This window comes from Loa loa, assembly GCF_000183805.2.
Source record: "Loa loa unplaced genomic scaffold supercont3.278, whole genome shotgun sequence".
NCBI classification, from domain to species: domain Eukaryota; kingdom Metazoa; phylum Nematoda; class Chromadorea; order Rhabditida; family Onchocercidae; genus Loa; species Loa loa.
The window spans coordinates 57345-68422 of record NW_018108458.1 but is presented as its reverse complement, the minus strand read 5'-3'; the positions used below and the strand labels follow the sequence as shown (position 1 = coordinate 68422).

The following is an 11078-nucleotide window of genomic DNA, read 5'->3' as shown; positions in this document are numbered from 1 at the left end:
AATTTACAATGTGAATGAATTTATTTGAGGCTTCGTTTTCACGACATAATAAGTATATATAAGTATTAACGTAAATAAGTATTTTTTCCTATTAAAAAATAATATTTTGGCAAGCTATCATTACAAACATTGCTTTTGTAATCACTGCGTCGACTCTTATCAATAATATCATTCTTTGCACGCAAACCATTTCAAATCAAAAATCAAAAGTGCATCGTCAACCTGCCCATTCTTACGAATTTTTTGACGTTCACTTACTTGCTGTGACATTTTATCGCTGAATGACACTTACCATTTTCTCAATTTTTAATGAGCAAATATGGTGCTATTTATGGCCGTGCTCAAAAAGCGATCTGAATTACTTTTTTTGGTAATGATCACCAGCATAGGTATCGACAGTGGACTAAATTATTCCATATAATTTAAAGTCTTTCAAGTAGCATCCAAATGAGCTGAAATGCTCTGATACCACATTTCTTTGTGGTAAGCCATCCGTCTGGAAGTATTTCTCACAGAAACTTTACAAAACTTTTAGAAAAATGAAAGAATAATTGAATTTTAACTTATGATTCTCATACAGACTACATGAAATATTTTTTATAATTTTCGTTAAACTCATTCCACTCCTCTTCATTTTCATTTCATATTTCTCTGCTTTCTCTGCAATCAATCTACTACCATCGTATCTTTGCATAACCAATACATTTGATAGTATTGAGCTCATGAGATTTGTTCTGCATATTTAATCCAATTATTTCAGTCTTTTACGACAGTGAAATGAGAAAAAGCCTGGTGGTATGACTATGAGATTGATTGATACTTTGCGTACGTATTGCAATGTTAGTTTTCTCTTTCAACCGTTTATTTCTTTTAAAAGCTTTTAAATTCTTCAATGATTCACCAGCAAATTTATACATATATATGTGTAAATCTCAGGAAAATTTGAATGGAACTGTACAAGATGACTTTGGTTGTCTTCGAGTTATTGTCTTACCTATTGTACCGTGCACATTTTTCTGGCTTCTACTACCAGTTTTTTGCACACAGATTTATCGGATTCGAGTAAATAGAGGACTGCGTTCTAAGTCGCTACCATGGACAGTCCTATTGATTACTAAGACTGTAAGTTTTCTGCATTGTTTTTGTAAACCGACTTAGAATGGCAACCAATGATGACTGCTTTTGAATAATCAAATACAGTATAAGAAAAATACGGGGAAATTGATTACGGACCGGGTAAAGGTTGAAAAACAGAATGGATAAGTAATGATTAAAGCCAGCATAGTTATTTATAGAGTAATCTTGTAAAACAGTTTGAGTAACTTCTCAAGGAACAGTAAAGCATTCAATTTAATCGTATACCCAAATATTTTAGGTACTAATGATATATTTGTTAATAAGCGCACTTGCAAAACTTGTTATTATTCTATATTATAATGGAAGCAATGCAAATACACCACTCATTGACTTTCTATATCCATCCATTACAGCGCTTACTACGGTCAGTCTAATAATTTGCATTAAAATTGAGTAACCTAAATAAACTAATTTATAACATTCTATCATAACAAATTCTATTGAAATCAAATATAGATACCCATTTTGTTGTTTTAGTTGGGCCTGTTTTGTTGTATTTTAATGGCACGAAAAAATGGAATGATTACCTCTGGCATAATACATATTACGTTTATACTCTTCACATTGTGTGGCTTTCCGGAATACTTTTTCGGATGGCAAGAAATCGGCAATTTAAAAGTTCCCGTTTTTCGTGAAAATTTGCAAATTTTTATTTTATCTGAAACTTGAATGATTTCATGTTAGAAAATAATAGAAGTTACTAAGTTCTAATATGGTCATATGGATGAGGAAATACTACAAGCCAACAAAGCTAAGGAATATGATATCTTCGAATACATAATTATACTTGGCCAAATCAAGTCATCCATACCTGATATTTTTCAGTCAATGCAAGACATGGACAAGGCTTGTTTTGTCTTTCATCAGGTGTGGTATCCATTTGTCGTCGCTCAGGCATTATTGTTCTGTTTTGCCGATTATCGAGAGCCATTCCTAATTGAAACAAGAAAACAAATGGTATTTGTTTACCATAAGATGAAAGAAAGTCCCGATGATGGCACTGCTTTGAGTTTGAGCGTAATGATCCCGTAATTGATCATAATCATTAAATCTTTTGATTCAGTTAGTTCAGAATTAAAGGGGAAAAAAGGGCTTTGTGTATTCGGACTCTCAAATATTTTTAGGCTAATATTTTTTATTTTTGATAGAAGGAGCTCTTTTTTCAACATCCCGATGAAACTTTGTTTGCATTGCCATATGGATGATTTCATAATGACAGTCTCTTTTCACCATACCGAATGCAGTAAAAATTTAAAAATTTTGTTACTAAATTTTTAGAAATTCAAAAAACTGAATTATCGATTATCGTCCTGATAAACTGTGATACAGATAAACTACATTTCATATTGCAATACACTCCGGTTTGCATTCCAGGAAATTCAAATATTTTCCATCTTAGTGCGCAAATAAGTGACATCAAGGAAGAATGCTTACTAATATTTAGGACAGAATCTTTTCAGAATCTGTCACCTGAACTGGACAGCTCATTCCTGAATCGTTTATCATTCTGGTGGTTTACAACAATTCAACTGCTTGGTGCTCGAAAAACATTGGTTATTGATGATTTATATCTGCTTAATGAGGGCAACATTGCTGAATATTTGTCCACCAAATGGAAAAAACTGTGGGATCCCGTTGTTGAGGGTTTGTATTGAAATTTCTCAATAGAGTCCCAAAGCCATATTTCACTGTTAGAAACAGCGCTATGAATTGGAAATGATTTAAAAAAATGAATCGAAATAACAAGATATTTTGTAATAAGAATTAAATTATATTAAAATTTGATTTTTTTTTAAATCTTAAAGGAAGTATTTTTTTAAATTTTAATGCAACTTTTTCTGTTTATTTGCAGATATTAAATTCGTTGCAGATTATCGTAAAAAACAGTTTTATGAAAGCACGCTGCAAAACGACAATACTTCTAAATGCTCCAAAAAGTTTGATCTTAATTTGAAGAAATTAGGCTTAGATCTGCATAGCTTCAATTAACCATACTTTTCAGAAAAAATGGACCGAAACCGCCATCAGTCGTGTGGCGATTATTTCTTATGTTTCGCTTTGAAATTTTATCAGCATCAGCTATCAAAATGCTATCTGATGTGATACAACTTGCTAATCCATTTTTCCTTAAGTACGCAGTTTTTCAGAATTCTCAGGAATTTTGAGGAATGATTTCTAAAACTACTTTTGTCTTTTCTACTTGGACAATCAGACATGGCAAGGATTGTCATGGCAAGGATTGAAATGAAAATCTCTTCAAGAAGGGTCCTTTCAAGTCCTTTTGAAATCCTTTCTGAAATAGCGGGGATAGTTTGATAGCCCCATTTTGATTCCTCCTACTTATTAGATGCTACCTTATCAGTTTGTTCATCCTTCCATGCATTCGCTCGTAAATTTAATCAAATTTCTCTGGAGCAAAAATCTGCAACACTTTATTATTTTTACAGCTTATTACTAAATTACATAGTAATTGGGGATCACATCTTTATGAAAGGTATAGTCTATGTGTTAGCAATGTTTGCATGCGCTGAACTTCGCTCATTCTTTCTCAATTACTACTTTTACCTGATGATGCGAGTGGGTATCAAAATTCAGTCCACAATGATTACTGCTATTTATCGAAAGGTTTATTTCACATGGAATTGTTTCCCTGTTTATAGTATTAACGATAAATGAAAAACATTCTAAAACTTTCCCATTTCAAAGCTTAAATTTTAGATTTAAAATCATAAAACTTAGTTGTCTCTTCCGTATATTTTGTTTATTCATATGCCAAATTGAAGACATTACGGCTGTCGAATTCGGCTCGAAAAACCAGGACAGTGGGTGAAATTGTAAACCTAATGGCAATTGATGTAGAGAGCTTTCAGTCCTTTATGCCGTACATTCAGCAGTTCTGGTCATGTCCATTTCAGGTATTGTGATTTGATTACTTTATTTAATTTGGCTTGTTGTAACTCAGCATCATGATAAATATCCGCACCTTCACTTCCAATAGTGACGTAATTTTACATTTTTCTTAACCTCCGAATTTTTTTTTTTGCTCACTGTCAGATCTATTTCTGCTTCCATTAGTTCACTGTTCATGATTTTGATACATTTTATGTATTTTTATACTGATACAATCTCCTTAGTTTTTGTCGTTCACATCTTTTCGCATAAAATTCCAATATTAACTCTGTTTGCAGATTACGATAATCTTAATATATCTTTTCTTTACCATTGGAACATCAGCCGTTTGTGGCGTTATTGTCATGGTTCTGTTCTTACCACTGAATGTTATCATTTCAGTTGTAGTCAAAAAATGGCAGGTTTGTTTCCTTTCTCTTTGGAAAGTTCCGCTTTTGCTTTTCCTTTTCAAATTTCCACTTTCCTACTTTGTAGATTTTAAAAATACTTTACAAAACGAGCAAAACTTAGTTTCTATCACTTTTTTCAATAAGTTTTTCTCATAACTTTTTCTTTTTCTTTATATCGACTTTATATTATTTGTTATTATTATTTATTTTTATTTATTTATTATTACTATTTATTAATATTATTTTTTATTTATTATTATTATTTCTTTATATTATTATTTAGACCGAACGAATGAGCTTGAAAGATGAAAGATTGAAAATTTGTAATGAAATACTGAATGGTATAAAAGTAATTAAGCTCTATGCCTGGGAACTACCAATGGAAAAAGTTGTCGAGCGTATTCGACGTAAGGAGCTTTATTTAATCAGAAAAATAGGCCTAACTAGGGCCGTGATCGATGCCATGAATACTTCCTCACCATTTTTTGTGAGTTTCTTTTTGACTCATAACCTTTAAAATACCAGTGTAGTGCTAAAATCTCGGGAGTCTTGTCTTTGTTTTGTTGTTTTAACTGAAATTTAAACAATAGTAGCAATCAAACAATCAACGACTTAAACATAGATGAAAGGAGTCTGACAAAAGGGATTATGATTATGGAAGTGTTATTACAACACTAGTGATAACCTTCTGAATTTCTCTACGGAAAATTTTTCATGATTCATAATGGAATCTCTCCATTAACTCTTTAGCCCTCAGGGCCTTCTCTCTAGTCTGAGATGTCAAAAAATGATTCCTTCCTAATAAAATTATAAAGTGACTCATCACAAGTTTAAAGTTATTAAACACGGATTTACTCAATCTTATTTTATTACTACTGCATCGTATCCTGTCATAGAAAAAGCTGCAATTTCAGGTCGCAATGCTAACATTTGCAACATATACATTATCAAGTTCCACTCATATCCTCACACCACAAATCGCATTTGTTTCATTAACGCTTTTCAATCAACTGCGCTCACCAATGGCAATGATTGCATGTTTAATGAAACAAATGGTAGAGGTAACTTAATTTGGTTTCAATTTCCTTCAAATTACTTAGTCTTGAAGTTCCCAATCATCACTCCACGTGAAATCATATTTTCCAGCTTTCCTAGCACTGCTTCATCACCTAATATTATAAATGGAATTTCTGTAAATATCAGCAAAGTTTCTTCTTTTGTAAAAAAAGGAGTAAATTAAATAATTTTGTTTTTAGAATAGGTAACACAATTATTTCAGGCAGTAGTAGCAAATAGACGAATTAAAAGTTTTTTGGTGGCAAATGAACTCAATCCATTAACTATTGATCATATCACTGATCAATTCGGTTTCTTTCTTTGTTTATTTTAATCTTACGAAAAACGAATGAAAGAACATCGTTTAAATAAGTTATAAAATTCAAAGTAATATTTCAATACTAATGGCATATATTGTAGTAATTGCGATTATTGTGACTTCTTTAAAAAATGGTTTTTTTTAAAAAAAAAAGAGAAAGGCTAATTTAGATGTAAGAAATGCAGTGGAAATCAGAGATGCTCGTCTGAGTTGGAATGCTAGGCCATCGGATACGGTATTAGAAATCGATCATTTCATTATACCAAAGAGATCTGTAATCGCTGTGGTTGGCAGAGTTGGGAGTGGCAAAAGTTCTCTTCTTAGCGCCATTTTGGGTAATTTGCGCTGGAAATAGTAACTTTAAATTTTTGTTATTTTTTTTCCAAAGAGTTCTCGCAATTATAAAATCTTTGTCAAGATTGTGCAATTTATTAATTTTTGAAGGTTACTAAATTTGTCAGCCGTTAACACAAATTAAGTTCATCGTTTAATGGTAATAAAGCCAGACGTTAGTATGAAAGAAGCCTGAAATGTGATTTACATAATTTCTACTCCAAATCTTGTAGCTTTTTTAACTTTTCAATTTCAATGCACTGTTGTTAAATATTATCCAAAGAAGCATGCTTATAAAAATAAGTTCCTCCTTAGAGAAAGTTAGATTTGTGTCTTGAAGGGATGGCTGAACCCCTCAAATCAGAAGAACAAGAAAGCCGAAATGCAATTCCTCGTTCTAAATGCAAGCGGTCATTTGAGAAATATTTAGATGGCAAGAAATGATTTAGTGTAAATCATATCAAATCTGAGCCAATCAAAAAGACTTTTTCAGGTGAGATGGAGAAAATGAAAGGTTACATCGGTGTATCTGGTCGGATAGCCACTGTTAGTCAGCAACCGTGGATTCAGAATTCAAGTTTTCGCGATAACATAATATTTGGGAAACAGTTTGACCGGAAACACTACGATAAAATTATAGAAGCCTGTGCTTTAGCAAAAGATTTGGCCATTCAATCAAATGGAGATGCCACTGAAATTGGTGAAAAAGTTAGTGGAATTAAATGATTTATAACTAAGAAACTGGAAATCATCAATCAAAATTTGTATAACTTCCTCTCCTCCGTTGATTCCTATCATTAGCATTTAGGGTATCAATTTGTCCGGTGGTCAGAAAGCGCGTGTAGCTCTTGCTCGAGCGGTTTATCAAGATCGTGATATTTACCTGCTGGACGATCCACTATCAGCAGCAGATAGTCATGTTGGAGAGCATATTTTTGCAAAGGTGATTTTCGGTTTATTTGTTTCTTTTTTTAGTAGAACCAGAAGATATGTAGTGGCTTAAGCGACAGGAAAGGAATACAAAAAGCAGGTTGAATGATGACATTTTGTTTATTCGTTTTGATTTTCCTAAGTGTATTGGCCATCAAGATGTAAAATATTGCTTTTTTAATAAAAAAAGATGAAAAAAATTCAACCGTTAATATTGGAATCATCAAATGAGGAAGAAAAAGAGGAGAGGGAATATATGGAAGACTTTCATTAATATCACATCATACTTATTGATTTATTCAGTACTTATTTCAGATTTATTCATCATAATTGTTCATAATTGTTTGTTAGTCATAATTGTTTTTTTTTACACATTGATTTATTCAGTATTTTAGTCATTCTGTATACAAATCAATAGGTCCTTCATTCCTATTCATATAGGTAATCGGTCACAATGGATTATTGCGACATAAAACAAGGGTTTTGGTAACGAATAATTTGGCATATCTGAATAAAGTTGATGTTGTTGCTTATATGCAAGGTGACTTATTGGATTTTATATTTGCAAATTCATTGTTCGGCGAATAAGGGAAGTCTGATTTAACAGTAATTCGTTCCTTGATTTCAGAAAAATTTATATCTTACTTTGAAATATTTCAAATGTAAAGGATAAATTGTGCACAGAGTTATTGATGTTGTTTGAATGAAAATACTGAGGTAAAAATGGTTTAACAGTTTGCAGATAGGAAGTTAGCAGCATTTGGTCCATACAAAAAATTACTTGAGCAATCCAAGAGCTTTTCAAAATTTATCGAAGCATGTCAGAGTGGAAATGAAAAAGGACAGGAATTGAAAAGAGAAAGTGAGGGGAGTGATTCGGATGACCGTTCACACTTGAATAGTATGCATTTGCAATTTTTATGAATAGAATTCAAAATTTCATCATGTATTTTAAAGTTCGAAAACTGCTTCCTCTTTACTAGAAGTACGATTTCCATTTCTAAACACAAATTCGCAGCAATGTGCAACCATGCCATTACAGTACTTCCGGTACTGTATGATTGTACGCTAGCTTAACTTTTTAAGCATAGGAGGTTAAATTGTTTGGATAATGTTATATGGAACAAAGCTTCTCAACTGCAAACTAAAATCTCCATTTTCAATTGGCTGTTCGGATGAATCTTTAAATTTTGTTGCAGAATACGAGGAATCTGAAGCTGAGAATCTGAATGAAAGAAGTCCCATCAAGTTTGATCCGTGAGCTTCACTACTTTTTCTTCTTAAATAGTAGAAATATAGAGAAGATATTTTAAGTTGGATTCAAAATTTGACAAATTTTCCAAGCCATGAATGCATAAGACTGATGCTATCCTTTCTATTGCAACATTCCATATGTTTAAACTATTTTTCATTGCTATATTGGAAGAGTTGCACTGAAAGATGCAATCTTTTTTAATGTCCCATTATAAAATGAATTCTTTTTTCTATTTACATTCATCCTTCTCAGTAGAATGAATGTAAATAGAAAGTCTAATTGAAGGATGACAAAGTTTTCTTTTTCTAAGCCGAATTTCAACTTTATCAACATTGGATCGAGAATCGTCACATATTTTCCATCATCCCACCACAATGAAATCGCTTTCGGGTGGTCTGACAAGCAATGATAAAAAGGAAGAAATGGGGAAAATGATTGCAGCTGAGAAGATTGAAGTTGGCAGAGTAAGTTTTGTTTGAAATATCCTGAAGGAAGTAGTGCTTTGATAAATAAATAAAGTAGAAGTATTTATCAAGTCTTTGAAATTTAAACATTTGAATAAATTTGCATGTCATTACTCAGATACAGTCTAATTGAAAATTGTAAAGGCTGCAAGTAAATCGAACAATTAGTGGCGGCAATTTTTGATCTGAATAGAATAACCCATTGTTAGGTCAGAAATAAATAATATAAAAATGTTTTTAAGGTAAGATTTGGTGTTTATACGCAGTACGCTCGATCGGCAACTGTTTTAACGTCATTTCTGTTTCTTTTTTTCTTCACATCTTATGGAATTTTCCAGATAGGACGTGGATTATGGCTATCTGAATGGTAGAGAAATTATTTAAGATTTCTCAATAGAATACTTATAAGAAAGAGAATAACTGGTCTTAAGCATATTGTTAGTCAATTTACTGGTCAGTTCTAGTTTTGCTGTCCACTCCATCGCATCTATCAGTGTTTCAAGTTATAATTTTTTTTTCGGTCAGATGCAAATGAAATGGCTTTAAACGATTCAGAGATGAAGCAACTTCCTCTTAAAGCAGGTCTTGGCATATATGCTGCTCTCGGCTTCATTGAAGGTGAGTCTAAAGAAGCTGTGACTTTCCTGAAAAATTGTTGTCATTGCTTGGGTCATCGCTAAAATTTATTTTTTTTTGGAATAAACCAAAAAAGCAATTGAAAAGAAACCATTTCAGTGGTGAAGTACAGTTTATAATACACCTTCTCCAATGTGCATGCAATTTATTGGACTTTGTTGGTGATGAAATCACAAGAAAAGACAATACAGCTCAAATATCAGGCGTTTATTTTTTTAAGGCTTTTGTTTCTTTGGTGCAGGAATATTTTTGGTGATAAGTGGGCTTCGAGCATCGGAAAATCTTCATGCACCGTTACTACATCGTTTGTTACGTTCATCGATGACATTCTTTGACACGACACCTATCGGGCGTATTTTGAATAGGCTTGGGAAGGTTTGCATCTCTTCTCTATCTATCGAATTCGAATTAGAATTTCCTAATCGAAATTGGCTTTTCACTTGACTAGTTGAGTACGACAGGAGTAGGCTGAATACCATCAAGTTTAGATTGTCACTAGCATAGTTTTTTTCATCATTTTACTGTTTTATATATTTATCTTTTTTCTATTATTTGTTTCCAAACAAAAGTCTTCCTGAGAAATCTAAAACGATTCCCATACCAATCAGAGACACGAAGTTCGAACGAATTAACCAATGATCTGTCAGTGTTCTTTCAGTTTTCTACTTTTTCCAGGACATTGATGTGATCGATGAATTATTACCAATAAGTTTTCGTTATTCTGTTTATTGGATTGAAAATGTCATGATAATATTAATCATAATAGTTATATCAACCCCTGTTTTTGCTATTACTATTATACCTCTTGCACTTTTCTACTACTTCTTTCTGGTATGTTTATCTCATCTCCACAAATTTATTCACTTGTTTTAATATGAGCAATCTTCTTTCAATTAAAAATTTTTGACATCTTCAATTTAATTATCATCATTTGCAGCATTTGTACCTTCCCACTTCGCGACAGATAAAGCGATTAGAAAGTATTAGTCGTTCACCAATTTATCAACATTTTGAAAAAACAGTTCGAGGGCTTATGTGCATAAGAGCATTTGAAAAGGTAAGGTTAAGAATACTTTATAACCATTCACACAATCAAAACCAAAACATTAAAATATTCATTGTAAGGTTTTTTTGGATTGATTCCATTGGTCTTCATTGCTGGCCTCTTCCATTACGTTTCTAAATTGAATGATACGATTATCCATTGCTTTGGATGTTGTCGGATTTCTTCCTGAGGTTCATTCCTTATATCGTTCCATAAATATTCATAGATTTCTTTGGTACTTCGTTGAATTAATTTCACTATTACTAAAATGAAATTTAAAACCGCATCTTTCCTTTACGGTAGTTAGATAGGCGGTGGTTGTCAGGTTGTCCTCTAGCATTGTCCTCAATGTGATTTTTTATCATCGTACCCATACTTTCAAAACAAGGCCACCAAAATTATTAAATCATTTTGTGAAATTAGTTAATTAATATTGTTAAGTGAATTTGTTGATCAATATATTAAGAATTTTATTGTGGTTATTAAGTGGAATTAGTTAATTAATATTAAATTAATTGATTAATATTATTAAGTAAGTTTGTTGGCTAGTATTATTAAGTAAATTTTATTAAGTGATTATTAAGTGAAATTAATTGATTAATAT

General features: G+C 32.0%; 2 protein-coding genes across 2 annotated transcripts in view; both read left to right on the top strand.

The window, feature by feature from the left end:
• Nucleotides 1-921: 921 nt before the first annotated feature.
• On the top strand, nucleotides 922-9164 carry LOAG_09104 (ABC transporter transmembrane region family protein; the record flags this gene model as incomplete). The annotated part of the gene is made up of 20 exons (XM_003144633.1): nucleotides 922-1122; nucleotides 1376-1501; nucleotides 1963-2094; nucleotides 2598-2781; nucleotides 2990-3074; nucleotides 3140-3268; nucleotides 3585-3762; nucleotides 3921-4052; nucleotides 4326-4448; nucleotides 4720-4923; nucleotides 5351-5497; nucleotides 5716-5803; nucleotides 5982-6146; nucleotides 6638-6852; nucleotides 6953-7087; nucleotides 7516-7615; nucleotides 7817-7975; nucleotides 8274-8331; nucleotides 8640-8793; nucleotides 9036-9164. 20 exons carry the CDS (start codon nucleotides 922-924, stop codon nucleotides 9162-9164), a joined length of 2844 nt encoding a protein of 947 aa, XP_003144681.1.
• Nucleotides 9165-9329: 165 nt separating this feature from the next.
• LOAG_18368 (ABC transporter transmembrane region family protein) overlaps nucleotides 9330-11078 on the top strand; it is a gene marked incomplete at both ends in the record, with an annotated part of 4969 nt that continues 3220 nt past the window's right edge. The window contains 4 exons of the mRNA XM_020451029.1: nucleotides 9330-9411; nucleotides 9650-9804; nucleotides 10105-10260; nucleotides 10367-10486. Coding sequence (XP_020305232.1) covers nucleotides 9330-9411; nucleotides 9650-9804; nucleotides 10105-10260; nucleotides 10367-10486 — 513 coding nt within the window. The remainder of the gene's footprint in view (nucleotides 9412-9649; nucleotides 9805-10104; nucleotides 10261-10366; nucleotides 10487-11078) is intronic.